This window comes from Actinia tenebrosa, unplaced genomic scaffold, assembly GCF_029948245.1.
Source record: "Actinia tenebrosa isolate PJP-AT-01 unplaced genomic scaffold, QUT_ActTen_1.0 PGA_scaffold11__36_contigs__length_13525064, whole genome shotgun sequence".
In the NCBI taxonomy this organism is placed as follows: domain Eukaryota; kingdom Metazoa; phylum Cnidaria; class Anthozoa; order Actiniaria; family Actiniidae; genus Actinia; species Actinia tenebrosa.
In genome coordinates, this window is record NW_028292571.1 from 4,225,020 (window position 1) to 4,248,142 (window position 23,123).

The following is a 23,123-nucleotide window of genomic DNA, read 5'->3' on the forward strand; positions in this document are numbered from 1 at the left end:
ACAATTATCAATGATATTAGAATGTAATATATTTTACATTAATCACACCAGAAGTGATTACTCATGCAGTCTTCAAAGTGCATAAATTGCATTTTTCTGTCAAAAACAAGACTTCATTAAAGGAAACATTTTGAATGGAGACACCACAATGCATAGAGTCTAGGGTAATGCAACAGTACAGTTTATACAAAGGGACCCATTAAGAATGAATTTTAGTGTCATTCTAATTTATTAGGGGAGTATTGTGCAAGTATACAATAATATACAATTGTAAGTGAATAGTTTCAATGCATTTCCTACTAACAAACTCTGCCGGGATGTAATACACAATATAAAAAGTCCATGCAAGGATAATCCAAATCTAATATCTAACAGTAACCTAATTAATAAAATATCAAAAGCCAGAATATGGTACTGTATTTTAACCAAAAGGTCTAGTAGGCAGAAAACTGAGCTCAACTTCAAAAACATGTCATTTTTACTATGAGTGACAGTGCCCAGAATACAAAGGCATTTGTATAACTACAAGAGCTATTATTGGGAGAATTGATTGTAAAAAATGTGATTAAATTGAAGACAAGATATTGCTACACAATGATCAGTCTTAAGTGTTTTTAAACAGTCAATAGGCCTTTTGCAACAACAGGTCACGTAACCCTACCCCCCGTAAAAAGGAATTACAGAAATGGAAAGAGCACTCAATATTAGTAAGAAGCCAAAGTTTCAGCTTATGATATGTAACACAGGAGAAATGGCATTAAATACAAAATCAAATATTTTATAAGGATTTGTATGGGGAAATGTCCTGGAGGGCAAGCTATGCCCACCAGCACATTTTCCCATACAAATCCTTATAAAATATTCAATTTTATATTTAATGCCATTTCTACTGTATTCAATATTATAAGCTGAAACTTTGCCTAATGATTTCTGGTGTTCATTTTGACACGTCTCTTTTTACGGGGGGTAGGGTCCCGTTGTTGACCTGTTGTTGCAAAAGGCCTATTATGCAGCCTCCTTCATAGCTGTCACTAGCATTAATGAGTATAGTAACGCTAGCCTTTTATGCAGAAATCATGAGAGTCGTTCCATTGTCACACAATGTTGATTTCCCGTAAGAGCAGCGTTTAAGATAATGTCCAATAAGTTGCAGTCATGACGACCTGCCAAATTAGTTTTAGCTCAGTCATACCTTATATCTGGCTTAATGTTACTGGTCAAGATGACTGGCAACAAAAAAAAATTGACCTGAATCTAAAATTCCAATTTTGGATGGGACATTGTCCAATGTCTTGCCCTTATTTTAAGCCTTGTGAGGGGAGAAAATGTTATGTGATGACACTTACATCACCTGCTGAGGCCAGTCTAGTGCAAACTACACTACTTAGCAATGGTCATAGTAGAGGTTATAGTGTTATCAATAAATGCTGTAAAGATGGTTAACAATGAGAGACAAAAAAGTAATTCTAACCTCCCTAAAAAAAGGTTTCTTTGAATGCAGCTGCTCTTGACATAGATGTGTTGCTTTGTTTAAAATTGTTTATTAAAACCAGGCTTGCACAAAACTAAACAAGCCTCTCATTTGGGCTAAAAATCTACAAAATTAAAAATTAACAATTTCTGGTAATGGTCATGTGACCAGCAAAGAATAATATTAATTACATCATTAGCCCTTAGTAATAATACTAAAATATGTTTAAGTTAATCTATGTCTCATAGGAGGAATCTTGCTAAACATGTCTTTTGAAAGACTCCGATTTATGACAAGAAAATTAGCTAGAATGAAGAATTTTATTCTTCATTAATTACTTTAACTCTTAATAACCCACTGTTAATGTTCAAGTTGAGTGATGTAAAGCAAAGCAGTTTCCTCACACACACGCTCTAATTGATTGAGGGAAGGTACATTTTTTTATTCGCTGAGTGCTGGGACTTCAGGGGGGTGGTGTCATCAATATTTTGGTGCGTCAAACCTTTTTATTTTGATTAAAGCTTTTGTATGTTGACTTAATGGGAAGATCATGAATTTCTTAAGGAAAGATAGAGGGAGTCCTACAATTGTTTTAAAAGAGTTTACTGCAAACCACCCAGCCCCCCTCCCTTCTGATAAAAACATACCTTCCCTAAATAAAATCTTTGCTAAGACATGGACACATGGTGAAACAGTTGTGAGTGACATTCTCAAGGTTTTTCAAGGGATGTCAGGGAAAGAAACTTTTTCTTTTAACACAATTGTCAATCAAGGAATGCTTCCAAATTCTTGCCAGCAGTCTTTTGCCAACATCCAACTGCCGTTTCCAGTAATGTTGGAGGCGTAGCTACATGATGAAATTCTTTTGAAATTGCTGGCAATAGTGTATTATGTAGAATATTGTATATGCAGAACATTGTACATGTTGAAGTGAACAAATGGTACGACTTTCTTTTTTTTGTTTTGTTTGCAGCACCATATATAACAGTTGCACCTGGTGTCCATGCCCTAGCCTGCCTGTGCAGACGTTTTTTCTTGTACATTCCCTTGAGAGGTTATTATTACCTACTTGATTATTCTCAATTTTTCACCATTTTTCTGCTGTTGCTTGGCAACAGTTGTCAAGAACATTGGACTGATTTTACTACTGTGTGACAATCACTCAACTAAGAAAATGAAAGTGGGCAAACAAAAACTTTTTATCCTTTTTTGCATGGAGATTTCCAATGATGACCACCTTTAAATACTAGATAAATCATCAAGTTCATCTTAATCTCAAATCTCCTAGAGAAGTGTCTGAATTCTGATGAAAGTGAGATCCAAGTAACAGCTGATCCTCTACTGAAGTGAGAAAGGGGTCGTCACTTCTTGATGGATCAAGATCCCGTTGTTGGTACACTGAATGTTTAACTGAGTTATTTTGAAGATATGATGGGCTGACTGGACTTAAAGTTGGCGATAAAATGTTACTCTGTTGATAATGAGGTGTACGATCAAATGTAAAGACATTGCTATGTGATGAATGAGGAGAAAGATGAGGTGACAGTGAAGAGAGTGACGCCTGAGAGAATGGAGATGTCCCAATCCTAGAGAGGCTGTTCTGGGAATTAAGAGGTGATGTGTAAGTATTGCCATTGGTGGAATTAACAGAGTGCCATGATTTTTGTGGAGACGACAAGGCCGATTCCATAGTCATTTCAGAATGCGATAATTGTTCAGAAGGTAATCCATTTCCATGAGATTTAATGTCACTTCCACCCAAGATTTCTTGTGGTGATGAAAACATTGGGTCATCGATTAATGTCATGTGATTGGACATTCCTTTACATCCGTTACTCAGAGTACTATGTTGCAATAGTGTCGGGGAGAGGATTCCTCCTCCCACAGAATTCAATGGCTTGGTCTTTGTTACCTTTTTAGTTTTTGTAACTTTGTTTATCTTTTTGTGACTGTTTAAGAGTGATATTTTTGATTTATTCACCACAGCTTTCACAGGTGAAACCAAATGATTGGAATTGAGTAAAGAGTCACTTTTGTGATTTTCTGTTGGGGTAATAACAGAAGTTCGTACTGAAGAAGGCAACCAAATGCCTGTCTTTTCAGAGCCGTTCTTCTTTATATCAATGTCGAATAGCTTTTCCTCTGGTGAAACACCATTTGGCAAAGTAGATAAATTATTTGAAAGATCCTCGTCACACATTTCTGGCAGTAACAAATGATCCTGTTGTTGCGGCTCAAAAAGAGATGAATCAAACTGTGACAAGTCTCCCAGTTTTGGAGATTCAGGGGATTGCTCACTAGTATGTGAATAGTCTGATGACATCTGCATGTCTAATGAAGGAGAAAACACAGGAGTAGTACTACTCGGACTGAATGTACTATTAAGAGGGCTTGATTTAGCCAAGTCTTTAGCAGGTCTTGACTTACTGGGCCTTGGAGTGGGTTTTTTGTTGGATGACTTTTTAGCCTGTTTGACGGTAGTTTTGGTTTCAGCAGTGGTGGTTTTAGATTGTGGCTTTTTTCTTGGTTTCTTGGTTTGTTGTTTGCTTGACTCTGCTGCTGCTGCTGCTTGAGCTTCCTGAAACTTATCCTGAATAAAAGACATTTGAAACAGTTTAATACATAATCATCAAAAGCATATTTTTAATTTAAACATAATCATCATACTTGTTTACTTGGCTTTGATGTAGCCCTGCAGTATCCTATCTACAATGCTGTGCAATGACTTCATACAGTTAACACACAGCAGATAGAAAACCCATGTTCAGTGGCATTATGAGAATATACAAAATATAATTGCAGCCAGTACCCACTTGACATAGACACCGTGCTATTATATGCAGTTATTCTTGTATTATTAGTATGCCTTAAATTAAACAAATCCACTCATATGATCAGCTATAGGGGCATTATCTCTAGTCCCCTTCAGATCTGTATTAACATTTAATTAAGGGTTTGGCCTTAGGGACAGACCATTAGAAAATTGATGGGTAGGCTGGGTAAATCAGGGGAAAAAAAACCATTTGAGTATGTACTAACAAAATGTAATCTCTCCTTTCAGAAAAGAAATAGGGGTCCTTATAAAAAACATATGCAGCATAAATTTCTGCAACCCTCCATGGATTATCTAATGGTCCATCCCTTATTAGAAAAAAATGTTTTCTACAATTTATCTTAAGCACTTGATACAAGTAAAGGAAAACCAAAAATAATAATGTTAATAATTATTATTTTTGTGGAAATTTTAGAATACACTTCATCATTGTGCTATCTTTCAGGTATACTTGTCTAACAAAGTGAATCTTTACAGGCCCTCCCCTTCTCCCTCCCTCTTCCTCTCCCTTCCAGCCCTCCTCAAGATCCCAACCCCATGATTATTGAGGCTGGCTACGCAGACTAAATAAAGTGTGATGACATACCTTTTTTCTCGCATGCTCTTCACAAAGTGCTCTTTCATGAACAATATCAAAGACAGGGACTGAGCACTGTAAACCTCCAGGCCATTTTGCAGTGCACTGAGAATACAGCACTTGAACTGAATCATTAATGATGTCTATTCAACTAGTTAGGGAGTCTAACATTTCTAAAATAATTTCTAAATGCATTCATGGTACAAGTTGTTTTAAGCTAGGACTTGGTCAATTCAGATTCGTTCAAATTTAAACACATTGTTGCGATACAAAATGCTCTCAAACCCCAAAGCATCATGGCAATTTTACTTGAACAAAAACTGCAAAGAATTGTGGTAGAAAATTTGTTATATGACTCAAAAGGTCCTTGCATTTCAACCAACAAAGCTTACAATAGCTTAGAACCCTGTTCATGATCTATGCGGTATTTTTTATTGCAGAGGATACGGTTACTGCAGAATTTAGTGTAAGGCATTGCATTCTGTATGCAAGCTACACCATCAGAGACAAAAGCACACTTCTTGACAACACATGTTGGAGGAGAACTTCTAGAAAAAAAGAAAAACAGTTTATACATAAAACATTTTGTGCTATAGAAATAATTATGTATAATCAATATCATTTTAAATGATTTCTTAAAATTGAACTATTTTTTCTACTTCTGGATTTTGCAGTCGTTTTTGCTAGAAAACGAAAACTTAAATAAATAAAAGTTGGGTAAATAATAATCGTACAGGTGCAAATTTTTGAGACATAAAGCAACTACCCATTAAGAGCTATGGGTTTTTTAATTTCATGAACCATGGAAAAGACAGTTAGTTACTATCTGTGTACAGGTAATTACCTCATTCTTGTGTTTTCAACCACTGAATCCACAGATGCAGGCACATCTGTTTGTGCTGCTTTTAGTAGCGCAGTAGCTGTTGATAGTAATCGTGGGTGGTGGTAACGGTGGGCTCTTAATGTACGTTTTAATTGGTGAAGTTCTCTCCTTAGCCTTGCACTTAGTCTAGAGATCTTAGCTGTTCTTGACTCCATCATGTTTTTTGGGCTATCTGTTATACTGCAATTTAGAAAAAACATCTGCGTCAAAATTAAATAGCAATAGGTATTAGCTAATGCACAAATTCAGGTGTCATTTCTTGATATCATCTACATTAATAAAGCTACATTACATTTTGTAGAAATTATTTATCGTAAACAGAACCGATAATTTGCCCATTTCTTATTATAGCACTAATGCAAGATTCCCATTGAATTTCTTGCATTGTTACTCTTCAGTTTTCAGAATTTAGTTGGCAAAAAAAATTAGTTCTGTCAATTATTATTTGATGGCCGAAGGTTTTAAGGGGGAAAATGAAATGTGCTGCAAAATTGAATAAATGTGAATCCAATTGGGTGAGGAAACTAAATACTGAAAACGAAGGAGCAGAAAACAAGTATAGTATATATTCATATTTGTACTGGTAATGATATTTGTCTAGAGATAGAATGAAAGACGAAATAGAGATTGCCACTATAATCTGCTTCATCATGATGTTATATTGTTGATCATGTTTTACCAGTTCCCATTTGACAATCAGACCCAGGGTCTAAATGGTCTATAATGTCAATAGCTAGTGAAGCCGAAGACTGAATGGACTATTGCCTTGTAGACCATGAGGGTGAGAGGTATAATAATTGTTTTAGTCTAAACCTACAGTCAAAGAAATGCGTGATTTTTCTTTTAAATTTTATTGAAAATACTATCTAAACCCAACATAGTTTTGGTTTTCAAAACCAGCACTTCTCACAAATAGTGGTCTATCTTTAATATACCACTAGTAGCTCAGCCAATGACAGTGCAGTATTTTTTCACGGATGGAACAGTAGATTTAGACTGTTATTAGAACCCAGACACTTACCATTCATTTTCAGTAGATGTTGTACCATTAAGGTGGCTGTCATTGGGCAGCCACACTTGTTGCCATGGAATACTCTCATTATCACTACTATCACTGTCAGAGCTGTCAATTCCTGTAATAATGAGATAATAAAAACTATGAAACATTATCAACGAACTTACAACAGTACATATGTGGCAATTAAACTTAAAAAACATTTTCACCTAACTTTTTTCACAAGAACCCATTATCCAATCTATTTTCATATAATGCAATGCAATAATGCAAACACAATGGGCCAAACTACAAAATGGGCCCCAATCAAAATTGTCTAAAACCTTCATAATACATTCAATGGTACATTACAAACATAGTAATGAGAGGTCATGTAACAAAGTGTATTTTAAGTTCATGATGAAGAATATAGGAAAAATGGCATTATATATAAAATTGAATATTTGGTAAACATTTGAAAATACTGGAATGAAAAAGGTTGCTGTCCAATACAATAAAAAAATACTAATATCAAGGTGCGAATTCCGTTTCTTAGGTTCATTTTGAAGAACTGCCTGGTTTAGAGAGAAATAGGGATAGTATCATAGTGCAAATGTTTTATTTGGAAAGACAGTTACTGTGTGGGAAAGAAAAGCTAGATCAACCTAAGAATATCCTTCTTGAATAACGACATTTTCCCATTCATCCAAGTACCATAAATATGAATAATATGTTAATGGTATAATATGTATTGGTGATGATAGCTCCGAGCCATAAAGGTGAAACTTGTAAACAAACCTTAAGTGCCAAAAAAATAAAATGGGAAAATAGTCAATGAAACGAAAATAACCATAAAAACAAGTCAGCTTCATAAAGACCAATAGGAAACAATAATAAAGAAATAATATTTGGGATTGTTTTCATGGTAACATCAAAAGATTGAGCTTATTGAGGTCTTTTAGACCGTATTGTGTACAAACATATTTGTGTAATGCTCTTGACTTGCGGATAGGCAGAAATGAACATACTAATGGTCTCTAAATATGTCTATAGAAACACAACAACAAAGACAACATACGTAATAAATAAGCAACAAGCAATAATCATAGCTTTTTGTGACACAAAATGTGACAGTATTTTCTAATCGAAATTCTCAGGATTTTTCAGGAATAATAGGTCAATAAGCTGAGTGGAAATCCGTGTACACTTTATCCAATCTTGTGTCAACACGACAATCACAACGCTTTCAAAGTCTTATACCGAAAAGCTACAATCCCGGAAGACATTTCCTTCTTGTCTAGAAAATTAATGGCCACGTTTCCTTACCTTAGACTACAAATAAGCATATGTTTTGTATTTTCATCTACGTGGCCTCTCAAAACGTGGAAACTGGTGGAATAGCTGTGTGCCTTATGACAACAAAATACACGTATCTCTCACTACTGAAGAATTCAGAGAATAAACTACAATTTCGATCAGATTTGACGTAAAAGATTAAGAATTTTCTAGATTCACATAAAAGAGAATCTAAATTTCCTCGAAGCAATTTGGATTCAGGTGAATTTTACTAGCTATAATTTAACAAAGCTTTTTCGTTTGAAATATCGTCGGGAAAGGAAGTTTCGAAGGGAATTTATTTCCTGGTTTCAAATTAAAATGAAAGCAAAAGAAATAAATTTAGATTTTAGGCAACAAAGTTTTGGAAGGTTGAGTTTCTAGAATGTATTGCGAAATAGAAGAAGTTTATGAATCAACTAAAATAAAAATTAAACTCACCGTAGCTACTGAATAAATCTTCTCGGTCGCGTTTCGACATTTCCAAACAGGCTTTTAACTCAGTAATAGCGGGAATATCTGGGTGTATTTTAGGAGGTCGAGTCTTGTGTTTCTTGTGTCGATGTGGTAGAGTTACAGGCGAGACGAAAGCCATGTCTTGAGAGCTATGAATCGAAGAGACATCTGCTCGAGTCGGGGTATCACGCATGGAGTTTACTGTCGATTCTTTGTCGACATGATCATGGCTTTCACTCGCTTTTTTCCGTCTAGTTTTCTTCGGAACTAGACCTAGAACTTGTAAATGACTATTACAATATCTAAAGAGAAGTAAAGATAAGAAAAAATGTAAAATTTCAACAGCAAAATGATGGAAACTATCATGGTTTTTGGTGATGACACACTCGCGCGCGCCATGTTTCCGTTCACAGTGGAAATTTTCTGCCAAAATTTTGGTGTAAAAAATAGAGTTTTATAGTTCAAAACAGCTACAAAACTTACATTCTATCCTCGGGAAAAGGTATAGGGTTCGTACACTGTTGTCCATTGTATTTAGCAACGTACTGGCACTGTTTAAACGGGGCATTTTTGTCCTCTAAAACATGACGGATACAGAAAGCGTAGCCATTCAATCTTCTTTGCTTGCAAAGTTTTTCGCTGTAGCTACAAAGTAGCTTGCCATCTATCGGTGAAGAATGGATGTTTTTCCCTTCAAACATTCCGTCGATTCCTGGTTCTTTCTTGACGAGAACATCGGCTAAGGGAAAAGGAAAAATAACCTTGAATTTCAAGCCAACAAAAGATCTTACTACGTGGTAAATCTTGACGGAAATAAACAGATTTTCAAGCCCCCGTTATTATGAAACAACGCACTATTTTCCGCCATGATCTCATTCTGGTGTAAAAACTTCCAATTTAAGAGAAAGTCATGTTAAGGCATCGAAAACTTCAAGGGAGAAGACAGACATCATAAACAGTACAAGACGAAGTACACCGCGCTTAAATATGCATACAATTTTCCGTGCCACTAGTTAATACAAACAATAAACTCCACGTACTTCGATCCAGCTTTCTCGTATTACTCAAATCAACAAGGCCAGAACTTAGTCGAATTTCTTCCATAAAGAACACACAGTTCTCAGTGTCTTGGGCCTTCAGAATATCGAAGAACCTTTAGGTTTAGTTGGCAATGGCCATCTTGATCGCCATTACGGCTTACGTAGATATGCTGACCACTCGAGGGCGAATGAAAAAACGCACACCCTCTCAGCGCCCTTTTTTGGAACGCCAAATCGTATTGAATGACACCTTGCTCGATTCCCCAAAAACAATTCGTTTTATTTCGATCACCCAAGATACGGAAACTCATTACAATCGCTGTGCGATCCAAGCATTTTGGGAGCAAACCGTGAATGAAAGTCTGCTTGGATTTGGGATTTGAACGAGAGGGAAATTTGAAATAACGAGAGCCCCTCTCCATCATGGTGCTTTTTCGGGCCATGGGCATGGGGCGGGTCACCAGCGTCAGAACAACGCCAAGACGCCATTTTGTGATGCGACAACACAGCTTCATACACTAACCAATCACAAAACGAGCTGTCTCGGGGGCGGGATTTTAATTGGAGAATTCGAATTTGACTGACAGGTTCAAAGCTAATGAATGCCCCAAGATGGCTTCCCAGGAAAAGAGAAATATATTTTTTCTTTGTGTTTTGTTTTGAATATATTAACGATTCCTTTGAATTTTTAAAAGAAATTGTTATTTTTTTACCAAGTGTTTTATTATCTTTTAATAGTGAGATAAAATCGTAATTTCCTAAAGCGAAAACCAGATTCGTGAGTGATTATTTTCGAGCATGCTTCGGTCTCGTTTTCCGAAAAAGTATTTTTTTAAATTGGCTGTGCGAAACCATTAAAGTAAAATTTTCATTTCCTTATGGTGTTGAATAACGTAACCCTTTTTATATAGCTCTGTTAATAGCGAAAATTCTCGAAATTCTTGAAATTTAAAAATTTCAAGACTTTTTAAATGCTAAGAAAGCAAGTGAAAACCAATAAAGTGGTCCATAAAACTTAAAGATGGAATATTTATTAGTCACTACACTTCACAATATTCAATTTCCATCTCAACTCTCCCACCCCCCACCCCCTCCCCTTTTAAGATTATTTGGAGATGGACAAATACAACCGCAGCTGAGGCCCACCTTGACACAGCTTGGACACAAGTTGATTTTTATCCCTTCCCCTCCACTTTTCATTTTGCTCTGCCGTCACCAGTCTCATCTGATGTTATTAATAATAAATGATGAAATGATGATAAATAATGAATTTAATCTATTACAGAACTGTTTTTAAAAACTACTTGTTTGTGCTTTATTTTAATTAACATCACAATCTTATTTTTCTATTTCATATCTTATTTGACTTTCCCATTTTTAAGTGTGGTTTTACGAGACAGTGAAATAAGATAGGCTATCTAAGGCTGCATTCATAACGTATAGCAGATGGGGGGGAGGGGGGGGGGGTATGGTGGTATGGTGGGAAACTGCTGAAATCCCAATAACTATTTGATCCAGATAACAGTCCCCGGGGGGAGGGGGGACTCCTGGAAAAAAGTACCTGGGATGCTCATCTTATCTCTCAGGGGTAAAAATTCACGATTTGGTATCTTTTAGGGTGTTAAATGCGAATTTTTGAAAATCAGCATTTTCTGGTATCTCTTAGGGTGCCGGAAAAGGAGAGAAGCACTCACCAATGTGACCTATCCTAGGCGCTTTTTATATAAAATTTAATATTATTTGTTGTGGTACCTCTTAGAGGTTAAAAATCATTCAGCCACGCCATTTTTTTAAGACTTTCGGTATCTTTTAGGGGTCTTTTTGAAAATTTCTGACAAGCATCCCCGGTACTTTTTTCCCGGAGTCCCCCCCCTGGGATAACAGCATCACATTATTTCAATTTAGTCTATAGACCTCACCTTCACTACAAACATTGGTTGGATGGGTTTTTTCTTTGAGTTTTTCAACCATTTCTTCATCCACAAATTCAATATTGCAATTTGACCTTAATTGCCAGGCCCTGACTTTGATCAACCCAGAGGATCTTATATGATTATGGAGCATTACCCATTACACCATCACATTTTGCAATACTAACAAGTACAAATATTGGTCAAAAGTCCTAATCTGTTTAAATTTTTATTATTAATTCTTGAAGACAAGATGACAAAACTAACTTCTATCATTAGGAAAGAAAATATCTAGTTTAGAATGAAGGCATATAACCCGTGAAATAAAAAATACTAGTTAACGTGTAATAGTCAAGTAGACACAAAAGAAGACAACGGAATTAGGGTCTACTAATGTTTATTAGTCTAATATCTATTTCATGGGTTTCATGACTTCACTCTATATCCTCTTTATTGATAGATGCATCAAATAAACAAAATTCATCAATGACAACTTTACATTAGTAAGATTAAACTCTACCAAGTGAAGGTCTTTGAACCATTGTCAATAATATATTTAGACTTAAAACTATTTATGATCAAGCTAACCAAACTATATGCAGCGGACTTAAACAAAAGTTGTAGCTTGGGGTTGCTGCATTTTTAGGTTCTTGAATACATTAACTGTAGCTGTAAACCTTTAGAGAAAAGTACATTGGTCTTTCAATGCCTTGCATTCCAATTTTTCTCAGATGATTTGGTGATTCTTTGGTTTTTCTAGTTTTCTTACTTTAATACACTTGCTCATGTAATGGCTAGTGTCAACAATCATGCTGTGAATTTTTGACCTTTTGCAACTAGACATTTCACAGCAATACTAATGAAATGAAGACTCAAATTTCATACTTTCATTTTCTTTTCTTTTCTAAAACAGGAAAAGTCAACATCATCTAACATGGCTGCCACTTTCGTTCCATCCTAAATTGTTGCAAACCATCTATTAGAAGTGAAATTAAATCTATCTTTAAAAGCCTTTTCAAGTCATTCTTCAAATCACAATTGAACAACAAAACCATGTCCAGGTTTTAGCATTATTGAGAGTCAACTTGATTGATAGGTTCTACATGGTTACTCTGTTTCTGCAGCCTCATCTGGTATCTCTTCTATTGTTTCCTCTGCAAGTTTTTCTGCTTTATTTACTATAAAAGAGTAGATGAATGAAGAAGGTTTTAAATTGCTGATAAAACTTAAGTAATAAATCATGCACATTATTGAAGTTGACTAATTAATTCCCCCTAACTGAACCACAGGTGACCAGTCTGCACTGCTAATGTGCCGTCTCTCACCAAGGCAACCTGAGCTTGAATTCTGGGCTTGGTGTTGTATGTGAGTATAGTTGTTTGTTGATTCTCTCCCGTGCTTTGAGGGTTTTTCTCCAGCTTATCTGGTTTTCCTGGACCCTCCTAAAAAAATCAACTTCTAAATTTTCTAATTCAATCTTGGGTTTTCACCTAGTTTTCACCTGTTGTTATTTTTCCATGCTGTAATACAACAGCCAACGCTTACTCACCTCTTTGGCAGTAGACAATTTAGTATTTAGCAAGAGTGTAGATTCATCCTCGATATCTTGCATTCAATTTTAGAATGCGTTTTCTTGATTAAATTTAGCTTAAAAAATTTCTCATGATAACTAGGATGTGAAATTAAAGATGCGTTGCTGGCCAAAATTCTTCACTTTTACACTATAAAATAAAAAAAACAAAAATATTTTTTGCCATCAATTACCTTTCATCTCATCACCTGATACATCTGAAATGCTTTCCTCAGGTTTCTGTTTGACTTCTTCATTTACATTTCTTCGAGGGCTGGGTGGGGGCTGTTTACGAGATCTTCCAGGTGTCATTGGATCATCCTCTAGCTTGGGTGCTGTAGGTCGCTGCTTTCTTGGTGGGTTCAGGTGGAAGCAATAGCAACACCTGAAGCCTAATTTAAATCACAGTCAGGAAGACAGCACAGAAAAGGAACTCTGATTCCACTGACAGCTAGGCAATGGGTTGTTAGAAAGGATTGCCAACTGTCAAACCTAACCACAACAAAATTGGTGTGTAGGGTATTGGCCAAGGGTATTGCCATCACTTTTTTTACCAACATTCTAACAACAATCTACCTAGAACTTACCAAATACCTATGGAAAACCTATAAATAACCAATGCTAACCTACTGACAACCTACCAACACCCTACTGACAACCTACCAACACCCTACTGACAACCTACCAACACCCTACTGACAACCTACCAACACCATACTGACAGCCTACCAACACCCTACTGACAACCTACCAACACCCTACTGACAATCCAACAACACCCTACTGACAACCTACCAACACCCTACTGACAATCCAACAACACCCTAATGACAACCTACCAACAACCTTTTTATGATAACTTAGAAATTTGTCACGCGCTGATTGGTTATTTTTTATCATCAATAAGAGGACAGACAGATAAAGCTGACATCAATGAGCGCACGCTCTTTCCGTTAGTTGTTTTGATCAGTAAAAATTAGAAGTTTTTATCATTTTTGTTATCGTAAAAAACAAATTGACATCCGATTTTTATGTGTCTGTCCTCTTATTGACGATATATTGCATTATCACATTGTCAAAGTAGTAAAAATGTGATGTCAATTGGTTAAATTGACAACCTATGGACAACCTACTGACAACCCACCAATGACCTAATGACAACATACCAATTCACCCTACTGACAACCTACCAACACTCTACTGACAAACTTCCAACACCCTACTCATAACCTACCAACAACGTTTTGACAACCTACCAAAAGCCTACTGACAACCTACTAACGACCTATTGACAACCTATCAACACCCTACTGAAAATCTACCAATGACCTATGTACCCACAACCTACCACAAACCTACTGACAACCTTTACACCAACAACCAACAACAGCCTACTGACATCCTACTAACACCCTACTAACAATGTACAGATAATCTCTGGACAACTTATCAACACCCAACTGACCACCTACTGACACCAATATTTGGGTTGGATTTTCTTACTATTATCAATGAATGAATAAAACTTACCAATATATTCAAATTCTTCCTTGAGTGCCATGCCATTATGTGAAGCACACTGTTTACAAATCAAGGCATATCTGTTGCTAGGACCATCTCCTACCAAATACTCTACAACCTGCAACATTTACGATGCCAATAATTAACAATGGACCATTGTTTTAAAAGGTCACATATATATGAATGAAGTACCCTTATGTCAAATTCTAATTTATATGTAACAGTGATGCTTTGGGAAAATTTATATTTGTCTGGAAGATGAAAATTTTCTCCAATTAACTATATACATCTCTATAATGAAGTCTTGATAGAGCCATACCATAGTTAATAGAGGGGAATGGTTATGAAACCTATTGTTATAGGTCTTTGTTCCCTTTTGATGTTGAACAGATTTTTGCTCATCCAAAATTGCAAAATAAGTAAACATAAACTTAGTCTATGGGATTATTGTAAGGAATATTCAAATATCTCTTATAAATCTTTAAGTATTTTGAACTAGCAGCCAAAAGAAGGGTTTTGGTCTGTTCACTCAGCCATTGCCAACAATGGTAAAACAATGGTAAAACAAAGGATTGTGCACAGTCACGCTTGAAAAAAGTGAACAAAGACAATTAACAATAGGTTTCATAACCATTCCCCTCTATTAACTATGACCATACCAGAAATTTATAAGGGGGTTGAAACATGTAACACTATTACCATGCTCAAAAAAATTCAGATATGAAAATTAGGAGTTTAGATACCATATTTGGAATTAGGAGTTTGGTTTCAGGTTGGCTGCTTCTCTCACACATAAATTTGCTGAATTTCGTGACTTTCAGAGAAAATTATATCATCACTCTATAATCCCATATAAGCAACTATCATATTATTTTCAAATTCTCTTTCCTGTCCAAATTAAAAATTAATTTGGATCATTTCCATTCGCATTTTTCTTGGGACAGCTAAAATTATCCAATTACTCAGTAATTGGATAGTTTTTATCAGCCAATCAAAACTCACGGGAAACAATAGAAATTGACTTGGAACCAATCAGTGCGCGACTTTCGCTTGCCAGCCAGCCTTGTTTACTTTTTTCGTCTTGTAATTTTTTCAAAATGGTGGAGGAAGTTGTAAATTGGATCTTTTTGAAGACCTTTTTAGCGTAAAAAATGATAATATGGTTGACATAGATAGATGGATAGTTTGAATGAAATGTGCCAAAGAAATGTTAACAAAAACAAGAAAAGAACTGCCACTTGGATCAAAGTATTTGACTCCTGGAGGATGGTAAGACAAGAAGAAAGGCACTTAGAAGATATCCCCATCAATGAACTCTCTCTTAGGAATACTTTGATATAATTAATCTGCAATAGGACTACATGTTTGTCCAATTTGGAAATAATTGAATTCAAAAAATTCCTCTGGACTGCCAAATTGGACTCAGCCTATCGGCCTCTTCCAATTTTGTCAGTCCTCGGAATTTTTTTCATCAACTGTTTCCAAATTGGACAGCATGTAGTCCTATTACCTATGCTAATTTACTGAACATTTCAGATATCGGTCTTTAATTCGTTTTGGTAATTTTTGAAGCAAAAGGTCGTGATTTACTGGAAAGAAATTTGCCAAGAAAAAATTGAATATTCCAGAGCATCGCACTAAAGAAATGTATGGCTGTTACATGTTTTAATCCCCTTATGAGATTCTGACCATACCTTATCCATAGTTGAGCGTTCTCGTGGTAAAATGGGATATGCTGGTTTGGGCGGCCCTGGAGGTCTTGGCGGCCCTAGAACTGGTATTTGCTTGCCTTAATTAAAAAATTAAAAACGTATTAATTATGCAATATAAAATGAATTTGGGATTAACAACCTATATTTGCAACTGCATTTGATATTGTCTCCAGAGTCTCATAAAACATATTCATAAAGCCTACTTCACCGCAAACCTTACCACAACGGTTATTAAGCACTGAAGGCTAATTTATTATCTAAGTAACTGCTACACCACCTATTAATATTACCTACTGCAAAAACACCTAATACTTAAGTATGATAAGATCTATTGCACTACCTGAAGAATCAAGATTAGACAAACTATTTGCCCTCTGCTGGACGCTGGGGCTGTTTATAAATGAAGTGTCTGATGGACCACCTGGAGATGGTCCTCTCTTTGGGCTGTCTAGGAGTGACTCTGTTAACGAAGGTACAGATGTTGCTTTCTGTAATGAAACATTAGGGCTCTGTACATTTCCAGCAACATTTCTTCTTCTTAGCTCTGCCAAACAAACAAATTTTACTTTGGTTAAACATTTTATTCTCTATCTTGCATCTGATTGGCCAAGAACATTCAGCCAAACCCTGACGGCATGTGAACTTGGATCGTTAAATGTATTATCTGTGACATGAATGAAAAATGTCTGGGCATGCTCTGAATCCTTATGTGAATTATTCAAATCATATGTAAATTTGACTTTCAAACATGCCTGATAAATTGGACTTCACAAAATGCCAAAACTTAGTGTCCATGCTTGAAACTCAAGGCTAATTCTTTCATATTGTGTTTGTTAATACAGTATCTTGGTCTGACAAAAGTATACTCTCAAATGTTTTTGTATACTTGGGGAAAACAAACATTTATTTTCTCACTCAAACTCTTCAAAATTCTCATAAAACATGCTGATATGCACACATGCGCAAACGTTTCTCAATAGTATCGACAGCATGTGAACTTGGATTGATAAATGTATAATCTGTAGGTTTTTCTCAGTTCACAAAATTTTTATAAAATCTTTCAGTCGCAGGTCATGATGACCAGCCAAATTTCGATTAGTTAAGTTTGGTCATACCTCGTTTCTTCCTCAACATTACTGGACATTAATTTCAATTGTGGCTGGGCAATATCCCATTACTTGTTATTATTTTAAACCCTGGGCCCTGTTGTACGAAAGGTGGATAGTGGATAGCACTATCCAAAAGATAAATCCTTATTCAATGGGTAAATTAATGCTGTTATGCAATAAATTTATCCACTGGATAAGATTTATCGTTTGGTCTCTGATGTATCCATTTATCTAAGGTTAATCTAAGGTTATCTAAGCAGCATGCTTGTTAAAATATCTATTACTAGTCACCTGTTGCCTGGTCTGCCATGGCGGGGCTCTTTGGACTCACAGTTGAAACAAGTTCTTTTTTATCCATCTATAAAATAAGGGAAAATATAACACTGAGTTCAAAATGATATCTGACATCCAATCAAACTAGCACCTTGAAAGGTGGGACTGTGTGATGTTGAGGGTTTTGGGTTTTTGCCAACATTAATTTTAAAATACCAGCTTAATCTCCCCTCTACTTCTCCTGTACTGACCCTTTTAGCTTGGGAGTAATGTAGAAATGTCACTGTTAAATCCTAACTATTTATTTATTATTTATTATATAGATAGCATAGTATGTGCCCGATGATTAGTGGAAAACTGTGCTTGATTAGTGAATGGAGCACAGTGCTGATTATTTCCACCAGCGCAAAGTGTTGCTAGATCCTGGGACTGCCTTTTTTGCATAAATGAATTCAAAACCAAAATAAAGTTAGTAACTATATAATAAAATGAATAAAACAGCTTTTTCTGTGCTATGTTCACTGATAAAGCACTTAGGAAGCGCCGTAAGCACTCAAGAAGAGTGCTCGTGCTTCTTTCCACACTTCTTTCATGATTAAATCACTTCTTGCGTGCTTTATTACTGAACAGAGTACAGAAAGAGCTGTTTTATTAGCTAATTATTTACTTTGTTTACTTTATTAGATATAACCAGCTAAAAACTAGTGTGAGCTGCGTCGGTGTTTCTAATGAAACAGTAATGATGAAAAGGTAAATTATACACCGTGAAAAGATGAAAAAACTTTACTGACGTTTTGGACGCTAGTCCTTCGTTTACTCCGACGAAGGACTAGCGTCCGAAACGTCAGTAAAGTTTTTTCATCTTTTCACGGTGTATAATTTACCTTTTCATCATTACTGTTACTTTATTAGGAGGGATTTCAGAATATTTTGGAGTAGGTGATCATAAGTCTGAAATAGCTGACTGTGATCTGATACAAGGAACAGAAGGTATTTTATTGACGAGAAAACGTGGCCTGGTGGTTAACTTCTAAGCAATTGCTGGAGCCCTGGCAGCTGCTAGCTTATTCTGAAACCCCTGTAGTATTATTATTTGTTTTTGTTTGTTTGCTTGTTTCATTTGTTTGTTTGCTTATTTATCTATTATTATTAAATCAAACAATTATTACCAGTATATTCATAACTCACCTTGTTTTTGTTTTGTTTGTTTGTTTGTTTACTTGTTTGCTTACTTGCTAGCCTGCTTATTGGTTCGTTGGTTCGTTTGTTTATTTATTTATTATTATTAGATCAAATAATTATCACCAGTATATTTATAACTGACCTTGATGATACTTGATTCAGGATCATATTTTTCTAAGAGCTCTTTTGCTGTTTTATAAGTTTCCTTTTCCATCACCTCTTCAAGCTTTCAGGAAAAAAAGACATTGTTGATTGAAAATGAGAAATAAAATTTACCCACCTACCAACGCCTACTAACGCCTACTGTGTTACAATATAATATTATTATCATACATAAACATAATTACATAAACTTTGTTATCATGTTGGTAGGCCTTCTAGCATACCACGAGTATAATAGGGGACAAATAGGTTATGAAATATTTAGGTAGCATTTTATTGTGAATTTAAAAAAAACAATAAATGGTCATAACCACACATGTATTGATAATCCCTTTCACAGTTCCCTGCGCCATCTTGAAAGGTAGCCGTACCTCAAGGCTAGAATGGTGAGCTTGTAATGACAGAGACATGGAAAGTGAAGATGAAGGTGTTAAGATCGGTCTCTATTATTGCAAGCTCACCATCTGTCTCGCCTTGATGCAAAGGCAGGCTACCTTTCAAGATGTCTCAAGGAACTGTGAAAGGGACTATTACACTGTTAAGCTGTAGGATTAGGACTTACAGTCTGCTTCTTTTTTTCTTTTAGCTCCTCTAAAAGTTCAGCTGCAAAAGATAATTCAATTCTAGTTTATTTGACATTATAAGATCAAGGAACTAAGGTAATATGAATTCTTTGTATTTGAACTTACCATTCTTTGTCATTCTGCTGACAAATATATAGTGAAGTAATCTTTTTACACCATAAATACTGCCAGGAAAAAGCAATAAATATTAGATAAACATTAGATAAACCCAACTAATGTGTCCTTGAAGTCTTAATGAGACTTGGTAGCTCAGTGGTTAGAGCATGGCACCAGAATTGCCAGGGCACGGGTTCAAATCTGGTTCAAGACTCAGAATTATATCTGAGTCTTTCAATTTGCAGCTGCATGCATAAGTTGCTTCATATACTGCGAAGATCAGCTCAATTTGATACATTACAACCGCAGTACAATTATATATTTCATATATATATTATCATACGCATAAACGTTAGTAATTTAATTTACAGTTAGTCAAAAAAGAAGTTTTTGTATAGTAATTACTGACTTCCAGCATGTACATGATATGACATGCTGTACATAACAGTTAAATGGCTTCCCATTGTCTTCCAGCGATTTATTTCAACAACAATGCATAGTTACGGCATGATTATACAGCTATAATCTTTTTAGCCATTCCAAGTTTGAGGGAGTAGATAGGCCGAACAGTTTAGGGGACAGATTTCTAAAATGGTGTTTATTTTGTCCCCAAAGCACAGGTGGCGCAGCCGTGAGAATGCTCACCTCCCACCAATGCGAGCCAGGTTTGAGTACTGCCGGGCTCGGTGTTATATGTAAGTTGAGTTGTTTGTTGGTTCTCTCCTGTGCTTCAAAGTTTTTCCTCTGGGTTCTCCAGTTTTTTTTCCTCCACAAAAATCAACTTCTAAATTCTAATTCAATCTAGGAAGGGCCTGGATGAAAATTTTTCTTGCAAAATTGTGTAATTTTCAAACAGTCCCACAGTGCACTGCAATACCAACCCAGCCCAATTATTATTAGTTATTAATTACTATTATTATTATCATTATTATTATTATATTAGCACAAGACTTGCCACACAACCATACATTTCTTTGTAATTTATAGTATTAACAAATAAAATTTTCTTTCAAAATATTGAGCATATTACTCTCAAATTTTCAATAGTTACTAAATAAGACATTCTCTTTCGATCTCTGGAGTTGGTTTGCTTGTAGCAAATAAAGATCAGCCTATACAGGTAATACTATGTACTTACAGAAGAGGGAAGATAAGAAGGGGAATAATCCTCATTATTCTGTCTCTCCAGTTGGTTGGGAAATATTTGAAATAAAAGATTACTGCCAATAATATATATGACAAGACTGAGTAAATCAGTAGCCTGCCAATGTACTTCTTGCGCATTTGCTCATTACGACGCTGACTGGATTCCAAGGCAACAATATCCTGCAAAATGTTTAAAGATTTTTTATGGATTAAATTATGATGATTATGATTTATGACTAATATTATTAGTGCACTTTTCTATATGGATATAATCAAAGATGATTTACATTGTGTTGTGAATAAATATCAGATTGCTTTTTATGTAATACGAGCATGAGAAATGGTTAGTATGAGATGTAGGCACTGAGGGTGGTCAATGCCAGGGTTTCTTCATATCCTCAGTGGTTCTTTTACCTCCCCCAAGTTTAATGAATTACTAAAGCACATGTGAAAAATTAATGAGTGTCATTGACAAACTGATTTAAGAACTTCACCTGTGACCTGAATCTTGCCCCCATTCCCACCCTCTCCCTTCGCAATAGGGATTTTAAACATTTTCTGCGCAATCGCAAATGGCGTCAGCAACTGTACTTCATTTACTAAATACAGAATAGTCCTGATTACCTACAGGTGAACATAGGACTGTGCATGCCCTGTTTGTTGATGCATGCCGTTTTCAAAATATTTTATATTTTGAAATTGAAATATCTTAATATCTTAATATTTAAAAATACTAAAATGATTATTCACCTCAGGCTTAGTGATTATTTGTGAATATTACCTCTCAGCTCAAAGACTTGCTGCTCTGTAAATTTCACCAATAATCACTTCCTTTGGCATATATGAAGGATGACAAATCACAATATTAATACTCCATTTTACAGTTCCGTTCAGTGACCACAAATGATAGTTCCAAGCTGAGGTTGGAGTTGCTGTGCATGATAAAAAGTATAGTTTTGCTATGCCTTCACTTGGAACTATTATTTGTGGTCACTGAATGGAGCTGCTAAAAGGAGTATTTATACGAAGTGCCCATCTAAGTTGAATTAATTAGAAAATAACAAATTCCTGTAACAAAGATTACCACATTTACATGCATAAACAGTTAAAAGTTCAAAGATTGGAATGTGGCAATATCTGGGCAATGTCCAGTACAAGCAAACAGGACGTGAACTAGCGTATTGCTCAATTCATTACAAAAATAAAATACACAATAGAGCAAAATTTTCAAAACAAATCAGTAAAATTGTTCCCTTTAGACAAAAGTGGCATAAATTAATAATTCCTGTAGCTTTGGTATGGTCGAAATCATGATAATTTATCGTAAACATGATAACAATCTAACGAATTGAAAATTCAATATGAGAATGTACAAGCTTTATAAAAAGAGACTTTGGATAAACAGTGATAAATAGAAGGGTCCAAATATGTAAAAAATACTTCATAATTTAATATATAAAAATATGAAACTGAATATCTTAATTATACAAGAACTGTACTCTTTATATCTAGTTTTTATTTGTTCTTACCCAAAAACACCTGATAGATTCATCGATAGTAAAAGTCAAGATTTCAACACATAAATAAATGAATGATTGCTGAAATACCTTTTGTAAAGCCTCTAGAATTTCACCTGACGTCTCTCTTTTCTGTAAAGTGAAGAAAATATATTAAAATAAATATAAAAGGCGTAAAGGTTTGTGAGATAAAATATAGTTTGATTAGCTGCCAAGTTCAACTTTACAACGCAAATTTGCAACTGAAAAAATATAAAATCTATACGATCTGATATTCTTTGAGAAAAATAAAGTTCTTACCCTCCATCTTGAAAAAAACAGCCCCATTTGAACAGTTTATAGGGTCAAAAACTGTAGAATAAAAAAAGCTGTCTCATTTCCTACTTCAACTTTTGGTCTGTCTATGAATAGGCGACTTGCACTAAGAAATCACGTGATTTCTTAGTGCAAGTCGCCTATTTATAGCAGGCGCCAAAGTACACCTTTTAGGCATGCGCACTAGATTACGGGAAAAATCATACTGGATTAAAGGGAAGGTGGATTCTACGGATTGCCTAAGTTAATCAAAACTTTAAATGATTGTTATAGTTTTGCTAAATTTCTTTACGTATGCTTCCAATGCAATATGAAAACTGCTGGAATATTGAAATAGTAGGACCAAAGTCAGAAAATGGGCTCTACCAAATAAAAGGCAACATTTCACAAGCAACAGCAGATTTTGTAAAGACAATCAAACATCAATCAACATGTCA

General features: G+C 35.3%; 2 protein-coding genes across 4 annotated transcripts; both read right to left on the minus strand.

The window, feature by feature from the left end:
• Nucleotides 1-1,525: 1,525 nt before the first annotated feature.
• Nucleotides 1,526-10,027, minus strand: LOC116302940 (uncharacterized). 3 transcript variants are annotated; one of them, XM_031712358.2, is made up of 8 exons: nt 9,590-10,027; nt 9,033-9,288; nt 8,535-8,851; nt 6,786-6,897; nt 5,726-5,944; nt 5,329-5,426; nt 4,891-5,024; nt 1,526-4,061 (listed from the first exon to the last, which is right to left on the minus strand). In XM_031712358.2, the coding sequence occupies exons 1-8, from the start codon at nt 9,651-9,653 to the stop codon at nt 2,736-2,738; spliced, it is 2,526 nt and encodes an 841-aa protein (XP_031568218.2). In that variant the 5' UTR covers nt 9,654-10,027; the 3' UTR covers nt 1,526-2,735. The 3 variants fall into 3 exon arrangements, with proteins under 3 accessions (XP_031568218.2, XP_031568217.2, XP_031568219.1); XM_031712357.2 differs by having other exon boundaries at nt 5,329-5,429; nt 9,590-10,026; XM_031712359.2 differs by lacking the exon at nt 9,590-10,027 and adding an exon at nt 9,405-9,546 and having other exon boundaries at nt 5,329-5,429.
• Nucleotides 10,028-11,712: 1,685 nt separating this feature from the next.
• On the minus strand, nt 11,713-22,821 carry LOC116302941 (endoplasmic reticulum junction formation protein lunapark-A). Its single transcript, XM_031712360.2, has 12 exons — nt 22,672-22,821; nt 22,462-22,503; nt 20,847-21,034; nt 19,718-19,776; nt 19,591-19,631; nt 19,009-19,092; nt 17,703-17,769; nt 16,643-16,846; nt 16,285-16,379; nt 14,600-14,708; nt 13,264-13,461; nt 11,713-12,677 (listed from the first exon to the last, which is right to left on the minus strand). Exons 1-12 carry the CDS (start codon nt 22,696-22,698, stop codon nt 12,607-12,609), a joined length of 1,185 nt encoding a protein of 394 aa, XP_031568220.1. The 5' UTR covers nt 22,699-22,821; the 3' UTR covers nt 11,713-12,606.
• Between the last annotated feature and the right edge of the window lie 302 nt (nt 22,822-23,123).